Raw genomic sequence first — 17,731 nt, 5'->3', positions numbered from 1 at the left:
ACATTTGCGTTCTCTCAAAAAGTATTCCGCTGTCCTAAGAAACTTTGTTCACTCGTAAAACATTAGCATTCTCTTGCACAAGTATTCAACTCTCCTGAGAAACTTAGCGTTTTTTTACCAAAATTATTGCATTCTTCCAAGTAATGTTGCATTCTCTCATGAAAATATAGTTCTCCCGAGAAATTTGACATTTTCTCGTAAAAGTTTTGCGTTCCCCCAAAGGCACTGCATTCCCCTGAGAACCTTTGTTCTCTTACAAAATATCTGTGTTCTCTCGCAAAAGTATTGCAATGCCTCAATAAACGTTGCATTCTCTCACAGAAGTATTGTGTTCACATGAGAAACTTTGTTCTATTACAAAATATTTGCATTCTCTCAACAACACTGCTTTTTCCCAAAAGTAATGCATTCTCTCACAAAAGTATTGTGCTCTCCTGATAAACTTTGCGTTTTCTCTCATCAAAGTTTTGCATTCCTCCAAGAAACTGTGCTCTAACAAACCATTTGCATTGTCTTGCAAAACTATTGCATGCTCCCAAGAAATGTTGCATTCTTTCTCAAAAGTATTGCGTTTTCCTGAAAGCAAAATGCTCCCCCAAATAAGTTTGCATTCTCTCACGAAAATATTTTCCAGAGAAACTTGCCATTCTAATGAGATGAGATCTGGGTGCAACTTTACCACTTCACAAGGTGCATGGAAACAAGACTAATGAGTGAAATAAGTATTTAAGCCTCTATCAATCAGCAAGATTTCTAGCTACCAGGTGTCTTTTATACAGGTGAAGAGATGAGATTAGAAGCACTCTCTTAAAGGGAGTGATCCTAATCTCAGCTTGTTACCTGTGTAAAAGACATGTCCACAGAAGCAATCAATCAATCAGATTCCAAAGGACGAATAATCCAATATGGAGATGTGTTTCTAAATGTCTGTGTACAGTATGATAATTGTGGAATATTCTGAGGAAACCGCTTAGACTGAAAGGCATCGGTACTTTTAAAGTATTAAAGTTCCCTTCATCACAAGTGGTGCTGGATTCTTTTTCACAAACTTGACATTTTCTCAAAAGTTTAGCATTTTCCCAAGAAACTCTTAGTTCTCCTGCAGAAGTATTGCATTCTCCTGAGAAACTTAGCATTCTCTCATATATCAAGTATAGTGTTACCCCAAATGTATTGTGTTGTCCCCAAGATACAATGCTTTCTCTCAAGAATCAGACCGTTTTCTCACAAAAGTATTGCTTTGCCCTAAGAAACTTTGATTTCTTGCAAAAAGTCTGTTTCTAAAAGGTATGAATGAGGATTTTCTCTTAAAGACTTTCTATGATGGTGGTTTTAAGTGTGTTGTATGACTCACTTTCTTCATGTGTAAGATATGTTTATCTGATGTGGATCTACTTTGATTGGGTAATTGTCACTTTTAGAACAGTTAACTCTAATTAATTAATGTGATGACTCGACTTAAGCTTGTCAGCTGTTGCTAATTTGTGAACGAGTAATCCAATAAGGAGATGTGTTTATAAATGTCTGTGTACAGTATGATGTTTGTTGGAATATTCTGGGAAAAACGCTTAGGCCAATAGGCATCGGTACTTTTAAAGTATTACAGTTCCCTTCATCACAAGTGGTGCTGGATTCTTTTTCATAAACCTGCCATTCTCTCATAAAAGTTTAGCATTTTCCCAAGAAACTCTAAGTTCTCTTGTAGAAGTATTGCATTCTCTAGAGAAACTTAGTTTTCTCTCATATATCAAGTATAGTGTTACCCCAAATGTATTGTGTTCTCCCCAAGATACAATGCTTTCTCTCAAGAATCAGACCATTTTCTCATAAAAGTATTGCTTTGTCCTAAGAAACTTTGATTTCCAATAGGTATGAATGAGGATTTTCTCTTAAAGACTTTCTATGATGGTGGTTTTAAGTGTGTTGTATGACTCCCTTTTTGATTTGTAAGATATGTTAATCTGATGTGGATCTACTTTGATTGGGTAATTGTCACTTTTAGAACAGTTAACTCTAATTAATTAATGTGATGACTCGACTTAAGCTTGTCAGCTGTTGCTAATTTGTGAACGAGTAATCCAATAAGGAGATGTCTTTATAAATGTCTGTGTACAGTATGATGTTTGTTGGAATATTCTGGGGGAAACGCTTAGGCCAATAGGCATCGGTACTTTTAAAGTATTACAGTTCCCTTCATCACAAGTGGTGCTGGATTCTTTTTCATAAACCTGCCATTCTCTCATAAAAGTTTAGCATTTTCCCAAGAAACTCTAAGTTCTCTTGTAGAAGTATTGCATTCTCTAGAGAAACTTAGTTTTCTCTCATTTATCAAGTATAGTGGCACCCCAAATGTATTGTGTTCTCCCCAAGATACAATGCTTTCTCTCAAGAATCAGACCATTTTCTCATAAAAGTATTGCTTTGTCCTAAGAAACTTTGATTTCCAATAGGTATGAATGAGGATTTTCTCTTAAAGACTTTCTATGATGGTGGTTTTAAGTGTGTTGTATGACTCCCTTTTTGATTTGTAAGATATGTTCATCTGATGTGGATCTACTTTGATTGGGTAATTGTCACTTTTAGAATAGTTAACTCTAATTAATTAATGTGATGACTCGACTTAAGCTTGTCAGCTGTTGCTAATTTGTGAACAAGTAATCCAATATGGAGATGTGTTTATAAATGTCTGTGTACAGTATGATGTTTTTTTTTTTTTGGAATATTCTGGGGAAACTGCTTAGCCCAAAAGGCATTAGTACTTTTAAAGTATTAAAGTTCCCTTCATCACAAGTGGTGCTGGATTCTTTTTCATAAACTTGCCATTCTCTCATAAAAACTTAGCAACTCCCCAAGAAACTTTAAGTTCTCTTGCAGAAGTATTGCATTCTCTTGAGCAACTTAGCTTTCTCTCATATATCAAGTATAGTGTAAACCGAAAGTATTGTGTTCTACCCAAGATACATTGCTATCTCTCAAGAATCTGACCATTTTCTCGCAAAAGTATTACATTGCTCCATGAAACTTTGATCTCTTGTAAAATTGCGTATCCCAAGAAAGTTTCTCTAGCAAGTATTGTCTTCTCCTGAAAGTATTGCGTTCCCCCAAGAAACCAGTTCAACCAGTTCTTGAGTTATTCGCAATATTTTTCCATAATCTGTTATTTTGGACTGAAATTATTAGAAAAAAGTTATGTGAAGTCCAACATGGACTATCAGACTCATTAAGGTCTGCAGAAGCAGATAAAGCTAATTATTTGTGTGAGCTAACATTATGCTGGAATATTTAAATAGTAAAATGTCAAATGTTACTTTTGGCAGAATTTCTCAAGTTGTAAGCTGCAAAGTTCATATTAACGGTTCATGACTGAGGTGACAGACACCATATTGCTGTCCGTCAGTGGCAGATTTTGACTCTAGTCATGGTACGATGGAGAGGCTGGTTGTGGTTTGCTGAACCTGTGTGGGAAGCAGTACTCACCGCTGTGCTGGCAGCTGCCTGCTTGGACTCCTCCGTCAGGAAAGTTAGCATCTGTTCTACCTTCTGCTCTTCCTCCGTGCTGATATAGTCCGTATCTGTGCAAAACAAACACAACAAATGTCAGACTTTACACACCGTACTGACACATCGTACATTTGGGGAATTGCTCATTGGTGAGTTTTCCACAATGCAGATGCAAACAGCATGACTAAACATGGACTGGATTTTCAATGTCAGTATAGAATGCAGTTTTTGGCTGGCAGTAGTCATCCATTCATCCATATTCATCTTTCCCACCATCCGTACATTTATCCAAAATATATCACTATTTTTTGCAAGCAGCATATAAATATGAGTCATAAAGCAAAGTGTGCATCTAGTAAAACTGATTAATGTTTCCATTGTAGCCTTTTTAGAAAATGACAATCCATTTAAATCAATTGTTTATACGTTTATAATAAAATATATCAGAAATGATGCACATCACTCATATGTGGCTTAGAGGAAACCGCAGTTACAACTGCCACTCAAAATCCCGTTCGTCGGCGTTGACTGGCACAATCAAAAAAGATCAATGCCCAAAGAAAAACTTTCTAATTGCATTTCCATCATTTTCCTATCCGTCACTAACCGGGTTTAATTGCCTGAGGGGGAATGTGTGAAAGACCCTCCCCATCACCCCGCACCCATTCATCAGGCTCATCATGAATGCGTCGGGACTTTGGGATCAGCTTGATAATTTTAGACTCTTGTTGCGAACGCTATAGGTCTGGGAGGCTTGTTTTTCTTTCAGCTTTTACTTTCCCTGTGGCAATTTCATGCTCGTCTAGTCTGCAACTGCCAAAATTGGTCCTGACATTGCCAATCATCGCTGGTTCTCCCAATGTTTTGGACTGATGAACAGTCGGCGTCTTGATTGCAAGTGGAAGACGAAGTGGAAAAGCACCGTTACGGCGTCTGATGCCACAGTTCTGATGTTAAAATGACTGTAGCTAGAATCACACGGCAGGTGCAAACAAGTTGTCAAGGTTTGGCTAGTTTACACGCTTCAGTGAACAACTGCTGACAGATGCCAAAACTACATGCTCTATAGTTATGTCTCCATTGACAGCCATTCAAAAGTAACCGCATATTCAGAATATTTTATTGTACTGTGTCTTACATTTTGTTTGTGCTATATATATATATATATATATATATATATATATATATATATATATATATATATATATATATATTCAGACTTAAATCTACATATTGCAATTTACATGTATATATTGAGATTTATAACTACATATTCACAATTTACACTTATATGTTCACATTATAACTATGCATTCATATTTACTTCTATATATATGATTTACATTTATAAATAAGATGAATCATTTTATATTCTGAGTTACATTCATATATTCTGAGTTACTTTTTATATTTCAGATTTGCATTTATATATTCTGATTTACAATTCTATATTCTGATTTATAAATATATATTCAGACTTACAACTATATATTCCAAGTTACATTTGTATATTCAGACTTACAACTATATATTCTGATTTACAATTATATTTTCTGATTTACTCCTATATATTCTGATTTACTTCTATATATTCTGAGTTACATTTATATATTCTGATTTATAAATATATATTCTGATTTATTTATATATATTCAGAATTGCTCCTATATATTCTGACTAACAACTATATATTCTGATTTACTCCTATATATTCAAATTTACAACTATATATTCTGAGTTACAACTATATACTCTGATTTACAATTATATATTCTGATTTACAATTTTATCTTCACAAATTACATTATATATAATTGTTTAATTGCAAAATTAAAACAATGACTGTTGAATATTTAATAAATGTTACCATTTACAAAGTTTGTTTGTTAAATTATTATGTAACTTAATTTATAATTTTATTATACAATGATACATTTTTACATTTTGATAAACTTTATTATTTTATATTATATTTTTAATTATTTTTTCATGTCAATAAAGGTATCAAATTTTAACAACAACAACAACAACAACAACAAATCTGTCCTTGCTATGAAAACCTAAAATAATAATACAATCAGAACACTACTACTATACAATATTCTGAATTTATTATGCTTTAGTCATTCATTATCCATGTTGGAGTGTGTTGTTATGGAAAGAGTGTTTTCATAACATGATGACTAGCATGCAACTTGCAAGTTATTAAGCTGCTAGCAAACCACATTAGTTTAGTGGCATTCATTCGCTATTCAGATCAGCTCACGCCGCTCAAGCAGGACTAAATTAGTGAGATTCGAGTCCTCCATGTGTGATCATGACATCTACAGCATGCACTTTGCCAATAGTTCACGGCACCCGTCCAGAAGCTCTGGCAGATTGTTCTGATGACGGCCATCACATCTAACAGCAAACGGGTCGGTTTGCGCTTCCTTGGGTTGGTGAGTGTCTGGAGAGGCTCTCAGCGATGAGCATCTGCCGCAGAGCACGCGTTACACACCTGCACATTATGAGTGCCGCAGTGATATTTACATGGAATATTTATGAGGGACATTCAAACCAGAGCCATGTTAATGAAACTTTTGGCCTTTATCACCGGGAAACCCTTCCAGGTTTGAAAGCGCATCATTAGCACAGATCAAAACGCATCAATCAACTGCCAACTCTCACACAAACTCAGCCCGCAGAGCTTCAATTAAAAGTCCATGCAAATATGAACCTTCTGACATTATTTACTCACCCTCATGGTGCCTTGAACCTACTATTGAGAAATAAATAAATATACATGAAAAACAAAAATGGAGAAATGGAGGCTATCAAACCTTAAACATGTTTTTGATTTGTTTAGATTCAATTTGATTCATTTTTAATTAAATAATACATAGAAATACAGTAAGGGAACATTCGTATAATAAAAAATAAATTAGGACTGAGGTCACCAACCTCCCAAAATGAAGAAAAGGGGGAAAAAAGAAAAACAAGTTTAGTATTCAAGATCCACTTTCAATTTAATTACATTAAATTCATATCCACTGGGTGCTTTTACAAAAGAAATTCCAATAAAATTGTATTATAGATAATGAATTCAGTATAATTTATTTCTAGGTATAATAAATGATGTATTTAAAAATTAATTTTTCTTTCCGATAAGATTCCATTTATATTCGCTAAGCTTTCCATTTCAATTTTCAGTTCTATTTAATTCAGATTCACAAGGTGCATTTCTAGTCTCCATTGTACTTATTTGCAATATTTAATATGTAAATTATTATTAATTAAATCATTATCACAAATAAATCATATTTTATTATATAAGTTATTAAAATATCATTTTTAATATTCTAATATTATTTAGCTTTTTTATATTTATATAATATAATCAAATTCAATTATACATAATTGTATACAGATATTTTTAATATATATTTTAATAAATAATGCACTATTAATTTTAATATTTTAACATTTTCAAAGTTATAATAAATAATAATAATAATAATAATAATAATAATTATTATTATTATTATTATTATTATTATTGTTATTATTATTATTATTATTATTATTATTTTAATGGATAATACAATATTAATTTTAATATTAGTTTTACAAATATATAAAGGGTTTATTCTAACCTGGTACATTGCACAATATGTTAAATTGTTCACGTTATTATATTATTATAAAATTATTTTAATAAATAATGCACTGTTAATTTTTATATTTTAACATTTTCAAAGTTATAATAATAATAGTAGTAATTATTATTATTAACTTTAATTAATGTATTATTAATTACTATTAGTATTATTAATATAAATAATACAATATATTTTTATATTTTAATATTAGTTCCTACAGATATAAAGGGTTCAATACTTTATACATTGCAAAATATATATTTTTTTTAATTAACTATTATTATTATTATTATTATTATTTTTATTTTAATAAATTATAAAATATTAATTTTGATATTTTAATATTAGAAAAAATATAAAGGGCTCGTTTTAACTTGGTACACTGCAAAATATTTAGAAATTTCAAATAATAATTATTAATATTTTTAATAAATAATAAAATATTAAATTTATTATTTTTATATTAGTTTCTAAAAATATAAAGGGTTCATTCTAACTTAGTACATTGCAAAATACTTTAAAAGTTTACAATTATTATTATTATTTATTATTATAAATAACACATTAATTTTAATATTTCAATATTAATGTCTAAAAATATAAAGGGTTCATACAGTGAATAACAAAGTACACTAAAGTACAGCTTTTTTCACATTGCTCTATTGTAGGGCTTCAGTAGACTTGGAATATAGTGCATAAGTGTTATGGATTACTTCAGCGGTGCACTGTGTCATTTTTTTTGAGCTCAACTGCCCCAGTTCCCAATATAAAAACGAAGCACCAACATCCTCCAATTTGTCTTCTTTTTTTCATAGTTGAAACAAGGCCGTATAGCTTTGAGACGCAATGAAGGCTAGTAAATAATGACAGAATTTTGCCTAAATAAGGGATTGGAGCTCTCTAGGAGCTTCCCAAACACAGCACAGTCCTGCAGATGAGCGGCGGGAATCTTTCCCACGCCATCTAGACATTAATTAGTCCTTCGACTCGCCCTGGAGGATCCATGTCAAAAGCCGTGCGGCCAGATCAATTCGGCATCACATCCAAACCGGTGGCTTTGTGATAGGAACATGGCTTAATGTCATTACGGCCATTAGCATCCCTGTGAAACCTCCTTCAGAGGAGCTGGGATAATGAGACGGGACGGTCGTACTGCGCTGGTTCAAGGAAGGCTGTGGTATTTTGACCTGTCATTAGTTCATATGCGGTGAAAGGCGCACAGGTCGACTCGAGCGCTTGACGATGGACATACCCTTTGAAGTGTTAATGTAGACCACCTACGGCCTGTCTTTCCTCATTAATCTCTCCGTTCCTCTGAATTCTTTGGTATAAATGTCTTTCTGTAAGCCGACACAATGAATCTGCGCTGCCTCCAGCACTCATTTATTATATATGGCTGCTGTAGATGTGTGTACATGGAAGTCCTTTAGCCCTCCAGGCAATCTGAGCATTGGCAATGGTTGTGCAATGGACTGAGCTTTCTTTTCACATTACTTTGAGATTTGATTCAGAATTCTGCCACTGTACATCACCGTAGATCTCATTTATATAGTATCAAAATATCTTAGTTATTTTAAATATTTTCAAACATTTAAAAAAATATAAAATTACACAAAGTAAAAAATGTAAAAATATATTACACACACAGTTATATAACTTAGATCTATCTATCTATCTATCTATCTATCTATATATATATATATATATATATATATATATATATATATATATATATATACACACACACATTAATGTGTATGGTTAAATAATTTTTACTTTTATACAAATTTATTTGAACTAAAATGAAACAATTATATGCAATACAGATTTTAGATATCTATGAATAATATATTGGTAACTTTTTTATATATAGCATTGTTAATCTGAATGTAGATACAAAACTGAAAATAGATACATTGCTAATATAAATGTAAATTATGAATATGTAAAGAAGTAAACAAGAAAATATAGTTGCAAGTTTGACACATTAATAAAAATTATGAATATATACATCTTAATTATGCATAAATAATTCAGAATTTATAAATGTATATATATAAATATATATATATTTACAAATCCTGAATATGCAACTCTAAATTGGAATTTATAAATTCAAACTTGAGATTGAGATGCATAACTATATACACTATATACACAATAGTTGTATAGTTACAACTTTTTTGTCATAATTTACATTTACATATTCAGATTTATAGCTATATATTCTGTTTTGCTTATTTATATTCTGATTGCACTTATATATTCCAATTTAAAACTATATATTCTGATTTACTTCTTTATATTCTGACTTACATTTACATATTCAGATTTATAACAATGTATTGTAATTTATATTTATATATACAGATTTATAACTATATATTCTGATTTACTTTATATTCTGATTTACATTCATATATTGAGATTTATAACCATATAGTCAGTTACAACTATTTGTTATAATTTACATTTACATATTCAGATTTATAACTATATATTCTGATTTACATGTATAGATTCATATTGATAACTATATTCTGATTTGCTTATTTATATTCTGATTGCATTTATATATTCCGATTTAAAACTATATATTCTGATTTACTTCATATTCTGATTTACATGTATAGATTCATATTTATAGCTATATATTCTGATTTACTTCTTCATATTCTGATTTACATTTCTATATTTAGATTTTCTTCTTTATATTCTAATTTACATTTCTATATTCAGATTTATAACTACATATTCTAATTTACTATATTATATTTGGATTTATATTTGTATTTTCAGATTTAAAACTATATATTCTGATTTATTTTTATATATCCAGATTTATAACTATATATTCTGATTTTCTTCTTCATATTCTGATTAGCTGCTTTATATTCTGATTACAGTAACATATATTGAGATTTATAACTATATATTCTGATTTACTTTATATTCTAATTTATATTTTCAGATTTATAACTATATATTTTGATGTATTGTAATATATTCAGATGTATAACTATATATTCTGTTTTTCTTCTTCATATTCTGGATTTACTTTATATTCTGATTTATATTTTCAGATTTATAACTATATATTTTGATGTATTGTTATATATTCAGATGTATAACTATATATTCTGTTTTTCTTCTTTATATTCTGATTTACATTTATACATTGACATCTATAACTATATAGACAGAGTTACAACTATTTGTTGTAATTTACATTTACATATTCCGATTTATAGCTATATATATATATTTTGATTAACTTTATATTCTGGTTTACATTAATATAGTGAGATTAATAACTATATAGTCAGAGTTACAACTATTTGTTATAATTTACATTTACATATTCAGATTTATAGCTATATATTCTGATTTTCTTCTTTATATTCTGATTTACATTTATACATTCAGATTTAAAACTACATATTCTGATTTTTTATATATCCATATTTATAACTATATATTCTGATTTTCTTCTTCATATTCTGATTTCTATATTTTGATTAGCCTCTTTATATTCCGATTTACATTTATATATTTACATTTTTAACTATATATTCAGAGTTACAACTATATGTTGTATTACATTTATTATTTATTATTTATTAATTTTTACTATATTTAGATTATTTCTGGTTCAACCCCTCATAATATTATGCTAATAATTATACACATTATTGTACAAATTATTCATTTAATTGTATTGTAACATATTTCATGATTTAATTTTACAAAAAATATGATATATTTTCTATACACAATTGCTTTCCAAGACTGAGGGAATAAACAACACATTGACAATATCAGCAGCGGCTCAGGGCACGATGCCAGTATCAACATGCCAACTTCTACCTCACTAATTCTTCCATTAAACTTCACACACAATATGTTACGATATAAATAAATAACATTCTGAGCACATATTAGTGTTTTTTACTTTCGAAACACCCTGCAGACTTGGACTTGCTAACCGAGGGAAAGTTTGGCTAAGTGCATAAATGATCTGTTTATCATTAATGCAGATTAAATGATCTGTACAATAAAGACAGTAGCACTTCTTAGATATGACATTGCTAGCATGAGGGAGCGTAGCTGTTTGGATTTAATAACAACATCTGATATTGGCAGAGACAAGAAATAATGAAGCGGTGGACATATTTCCACATACTAATTAATGCTGTTCAGGCAGCACCTGCCCTTCGTTTGCAGTTTTGTAATGAGCTGAGGGGGGGAAAAAAAAGTAGATATAAAAATAAGGAAAGTCATGAAATAATAGAAGTGAAACAGCATGAGAAAGTAACTTTTTCCTTCAGTGACTCCAGAAAGAAATACATTCCTTACTGCATACTTCATGCTCAGAGTATACAGTACAGTGTTTCATGTATAATTCAGTGGAAGAATGGTGTCACGTTATAAGCTCTATCTTTATATATCCTCAACATAACATTGACTGTTATTATAAATTCTACTTTTTTTAAGACTGAAAGTGCATTAGCATCAGCAGATGTTGCCATTTTTGCCAGGTGTAGAAATATTCCAGGTGTTTCTTAATTTCTCTAATTGAAAAGTTTCAAACAAAACACGTTTTTCTGGAAACTTTATATAAATTAATCATCTATTTACAGTTTATTTTTTTCTTTTGTATTTACATCCTGTTAGACTGTTGCAAAATGTAAATGAGTTATTGTTGCAAAATGTAGATAAGTTTGTTTCTTCATCAGATTTAGAGGCTCACTAATGCATCCACTGCAGTGAATGGGTGCCATCACAATGATAGTCCAAACAGCTGATAACATCACAATAAGCCACAAGTAATCCACACCACTCCAATCAATCAATTAACATTGTGTGAAGTGAAAAGCTTTGAGTTTGTAAGAGACACATCCATCATTAAGACATTTTGAAACTTTAAAAAGTCCATTATCCATAAGTGAAAAGTGAAAAAGTCCATCTTTTGTTGTCCTCTCACTTAAAAATCCACCCACACTTCAGTTGAGAGCTGTTTTTGCTTGTAAACACTGCAAATTTCTTTTCTGATTCAGACGAGATGACATTTTCACTGGAGGAAGTGTTATTATAGACTCGTATTTAAGACAGAAGCAACAGTTTGAAGTTAAAAACAATTTAATGATGGATTTGTTTCTTACAAACATGCAGCTTTTAATGTCACAAGATGCTAACTGATGGACTGGAGTGGTGTGTTTTTTTTTTGGATTACTGTGATGTTTTTTTATCAGCTGTTTGGACTTTCTTTCTGACGGCACCCATTCATATCTATTAATGAGCAAATGATGTAAAGCTACATTTCTCCAAACCTGATGAAGAAACAAACTCATCTACATCTTGGATAGCCTGAGAGGGTAAGTAATGATTAGCATTCACTTGATTCAAAGAATCTGGTTCCAAATTGATTCTCATTGCTTGACATCTAGATTTCACTCCAATAATATCCAATAATTTCAATAGGAATCCACGCATTTGGGAATTTTGCTTGAGGGCACAAAAAAAAAAATCCCCACACAGACTACGCAAAGGGTTTAAGTTATTCATGAGGAGCAACAGAAAGCAGCTTGCTTTGAAAGTGACCTATGTGTGAGCCGTTCATCATACATCGCTATTGACCTAAAAATGACTAAATCAAATCAAAACCCAGTGAATGGAATTGATTCACTGTCACTCCAAAGATTCACATTCCTCTTAGTCAGTATTAGCAAATGACTCAATGATTTCTGATGCTTATTTAACTCTAAAACATGTCTGATAAAATTACAGAAAGAGGGTTTCTGCAGGTATCATCATATCTAATTTAACGTTTTTAATGCCTTTTTAAATTTCTTTTAATGCCACACACAACCCTTATATAAAAATAAATATATAATATAACTATAAATATTTAACCAGTCAAAGTTTTAAAATAAGTGTTTTCTATGTCAATATATTTTAAACTGTCAGTTATTCCTGTGATCAACTCTCAGTTTTCATCATCATTACCTTTAGAAGTCATTCTGATATGATGATTTGCTGCTCTGTTATGATTTTTAGTGCTTAATCATTAATCATGGTTCGTATGAACACGTTTTTTTCTGCTTCATATTTTTGTTGAAATCATGATACATTTTATTTTTCAGGATTCTTTCTTTCAAAATAACAGCATTTATTAGAAATAAAATCTTTTGTAACATTAAATATGTCTTTACTGTCACTTCTGATCAATTTAATTTGTCCTTGGTGAATAAAAGTATTTTTTATTGTATTTTGAATGATAATATATTATGGTTTCCACAGAAAATATGAAGAAACACAACTGTTTTCTATATTGATAATCAGAACTGTTTCTTGCAGCAAATCAGCATATTAGAGTAACTTCACTGAAGACTGGAGTAATGATGCTGAAAATTCAAATTGAACCACAGGAATAAATTATATTTTAAAATAAATTTGCATAAACAGTTTATTATAAATTGAAATAATATTTCCCAATATTGATGTTTGTATTATTTTTGATCAAATAAATGCAGCCTTGCTGAGCAGAAGAGACTTCTTTCTTTCAAAAACATTTAAAAATCTTAATGATCACAAACTTTGATCAATTATGTTTTAAATTAACCATTCAATTTGACCATGCAATAATGATGGATATCTTGGATATGTGAGAAAATCGGCATATTTTAACCCCGTTCCACCCCCCATTTTTGAACATATACGTGAAAGTGCAATATACAAACCTGAATATTTACAATTAATGAACACTATGGAATACAGACGTAAGGTTTAGGTTCTTTTTTAAGATGACAATCTGCAGATTATTGCAGGAAGTGGACTCATTTCAAAATATTAAAGTATCAAAAAGTTATAGACATATACATTTAAGAAAATGAACTTGTACTTGTATATATATATATATCAACAAAAGATGATTTTGAATCCAAAATTGCTATAAAATTAAAGCCTTATGTCTAAATAAGTTATGTTCCAAATTTGAACACCATTGATTTTTTTTTTTTTTTTTTGTCACACATATCTAAATTTCTCTGTCAATATTACTATCACAAAATAAATACGGAATCTTGAGACTTGGGCCTTTCTGACGATATGTATTTTGTCAAGATTATAAAAACATTACTTCTATGCAGGGCTATATATATATATATATATATATATATATATATATATATATATATATATATATATATATATATGTCTAATATAAAGTAATTAACTCATATTTAAGGGTTCTTTAAAAACTACAAAGCACACTTTGCTTCACCTACTTCATGCATGCAGTCTCTGCGTGCGCATGGCGAAATGAGCGAGGGACGGGAGAAAAGCGCCGAAATGGAAGATTTGGTCGCAAAAAGAAACGCAACGTCAGTCATATGGAAGTATTTTGGATACAAAAAGGATGCTGCTGACCAAAAACAGGTGCTTTGTCGGGAGTGCCTGGCAGTTGTTGCCACAACTCGTGGAAACACTACGAATTTGTTTGACCATTTAAGGGGCCGTTCACATGTCACGCCTAAAAACGCGTGGAAAACGCTAGGTACGCCACTTTCTCTTTCTTTCCAAAGCGCTCTGTAGCTTGTGCTCCAGTGGTGTCTGCCGTTGCTAAGCAACCAAGTTTCAGCAAAGGATAAATGGATTTCCAAAACTAAAAATCGCTTGCAAGAGCTCTGCTGCTAAACAATGTTATCCCTGTAACAGCTATGATCAGCTGTTCCTCCATCTTGGCTAAGCTTTTAATGTTTTTCGTGAAAGGAAGAAGCTGATTTCCCTTTCATCAGGGTAAAAGCAACATTCATTATTAATTTCATAACATATTAGAGCCTTGATTTGCCTGAATTGACAGTGAATAAGTTGAGTCAAACTGTTTATGAAACAACCCAAAATAAGCTTTAAAAAGTATTTTATTTCAGGGTTTTGATTATACTTTTAATTTTTTTTATTCTTTGAAAATGCTTACAAAATTACCCCAATTATTCTTGAATTATTATTTGATTTTAAAGCAGTTCAAAACTCCTGATGAACATAAATGAATTTGTACACATCGCAATATATATCACAGGAAAAAAATATATCGCAATGTATTTTTTTACCAATATCGTGCAGCCCTACTTCTATGTCAAAATTACAACTGCATGAATAAATGTTATGAGCTTTTTAAAATCATTTTTAATTTACAAATATGAAAAATGCAATGATACTTTAAAAATATGAGAGTAAGGGTATTTGCAAGTCCAAAATTTTTGTATAAAATTTATGTGAAAAAATAAAAATATAAAAATAAAATTTACACACTGCCTCCGAAACTTTCATCTGTCATAAAAAAACTGGAAAAAGGAAAGGACGACAAATATGAAAAAAAAAAAAAATCGATAAAATACGGAAATTTCTGTGCAATGACCTAAAATCGCTAGTAGGTGTTAATGAGTGATCATTTGAGTCATTAGTTCAATCAATTCATTCAGACGGCTGATTCATTCAAGAATCAAGCACGTGCCTGTCTTTATGAACCAATCACTGAATCACTGACTCAAATGATTCATTCAAAACCGCTAAGTCGTTCAGTAACGAAACACAGCTGGGTGGTGTTATGGCATATTTCGCATCAGTATGAGGAAATTAACAAAACTGTTTTTTTTTCAATGCCTGTAGAAAAAAATTTAATGCCTTTTAATGCCATTTAAGGCCTTAATTTTCGCTAAATCCATTTAATGGCTTTAAATGCTTTTTAACGCCCCAAAGAAACCCTGAAAAATTGCTATTATATTATCAACCTTAATGATATAAAAATATGAACACCATGCTAAGTATATATTCTCAACACTGCTAAAACAGTATCATAGTAGTAGCTATTCTCAAATCTGTGTCTCTTGTTTTAGCCTGAAACCTCGACAAAGCCACAGATGTGTAACCCAATTACATCTAATGACGCTTCCTAAAAACAAGTCCTGAGGCTTTGAGTGTCCCTGTTCGCTTGGGTAAACCTCGCCACGCTGCTCAACTGGGTTCAGATGTTGGCGGGCCCGTAATGCGTCCCTTGAGTCAACAGGTTGAAAAAGGCCCAAGGACAATTCCTAATCAATCTGATCTCAGGAATGGAGTCTGATAGCAATGACCCAGTTTAGTGGTGGAAAAACAGAGGAGGTGGGGAGGAGCGGGCCGTCTGTGAAAGCAGAGACAGACAGGAACTGAGGCTGGACGTGGTGTCCATGGCGACCCTCGGTCTCCATGACTACCAAAGAGACCAGCTTCTTCCTCGTAAGCCTGTAGATTCACACCACGCTGGCCAGCAGAGCTGAGCGGAGCAGGCAGTGTGAAGAAAACTGGGCTGAACGAAGAGTTTGAGATGATACAGGACAACAATGAAGAGCAAAATCAACCTGTGTGTGGAAACTTGGAAATTTGATTTTTGCTCACCTACAATCTGTGAATTTTGTGACTTGCAATTCATTGATTCCAAACTGATTCTCATTGCTTGCCAAGTGAGAAGTTCTCAGTAACATCATATAAAGGTGTGGCCAAATTTACTATTACTGTTTGACAAATTTTCAGAAAATCCAGTCATTTCAACAGGAATTCACACAATTGGTAAAAGATTTTGCGACAGGGTCAAGCTGGTATGCAAACTGTTTAAAAGTTACATCGCTACATTATTAAAAATTGTCCACAAAATGTTACATTTACATATTCTGATTTACCTTGATATATTCAGATTTATAACTATATATTCAGATTTACTTTTATATATTCAGATTTACGTTTAATATTCCAATTTATAGCTATATATTCGGATTTACATTTATATATTCTGATTTACTTCTTTACATATTAAACTTGCATTTAAATATTCAATTTATAATCATATATATTTGCACTTATATTCAGATTTATTACTATATAGTCAGAGTTACAACTATGTTCTAATTTACATTTACATATTCAGATCTACTTCTTTATATTCTGATTTATATTTATATATTCAGATTTATAACTATATATTCTGACTTACTTTTTTATATAATCAGATTTATATCTATATATTCTACTTCACTTATTTATATTCTGACTTACATTTACGTTGATGAATCCAAACACATTCTCTGTAACATCATTAAGGTGCGGCCAAATTTATTGTTGTTTGACATATTTCACAAAATCCAGTTATTTCAATAGGAATTGGTGAAAATTTTTGCAACAGGATCAAGTTGGTATGCAAATCGTTTAAAAGCTACATCGCTACACTATTGACAATTGTCCATTAAATTTTGCTGAAATTTCCCTGAAGTGCCTGTACTTTTAACCCTTAAATGCATGAATGTTTCGTCTGTAGTGACCCAGACCTATATATCCAGCACGAATGGATCTCTAACTGCTGCAATAGCAAAAAAAAACTCTCTTGATATTTTAAGAACCTTTACAGAAGGATAAAACAAAGCATACTCCATTACCTTTTTAAACTTAGAAGGGTTTAATTTGAGCAGATGATTTTAGCATCACTGTCATCCTCAGAACACACTTCCACAGTATATTCAGCATCTGGCTCATATTTGCGATCTCGACTATATTTGCAAAAC

The 17,731-nt window shown here is 31.1% G+C and overlaps 2 protein-coding genes across 2 annotated transcripts in view; one reads left to right on the top strand and one right to left on the bottom strand.

Moving 5' to 3' along the window:
* The window catches only part of LOC141338169 (E3 ubiquitin-protein ligase RNF123-like), a 201,681-nt gene that overhangs the window by 88,823 nt on the left and 95,127 nt on the right, over positions 1 to 17,731 (top strand). The gene's annotated exons all lie outside the window — the stretch shown is intronic.
* Positions 3,394 to 17,731, bottom strand: part of LOC141338899 (E3 ubiquitin-protein ligase RNF123-like) — an 89,936-nt gene continuing 75,598 nt past the window's right edge. Inside the window, exon 6 of the mRNA XM_073844513.1 lies at positions 3,394 to 3,572. Coding sequence (XP_073700614.1) covers positions 3,394 to 3,572 — 179 coding nt within the window. The remainder of the gene's footprint in view (positions 3,573 to 17,731) is intronic.

This window comes from Garra rufa, chromosome 7, assembly GCF_049309525.1.
Source record: "Garra rufa chromosome 7, GarRuf1.0, whole genome shotgun sequence".
In the NCBI taxonomy this organism is placed as follows: domain Eukaryota; kingdom Metazoa; phylum Chordata; class Actinopteri; order Cypriniformes; family Cyprinidae; genus Garra; species Garra rufa.
This window is presented reverse-complemented; position numbering and strand designations above follow the sequence as displayed.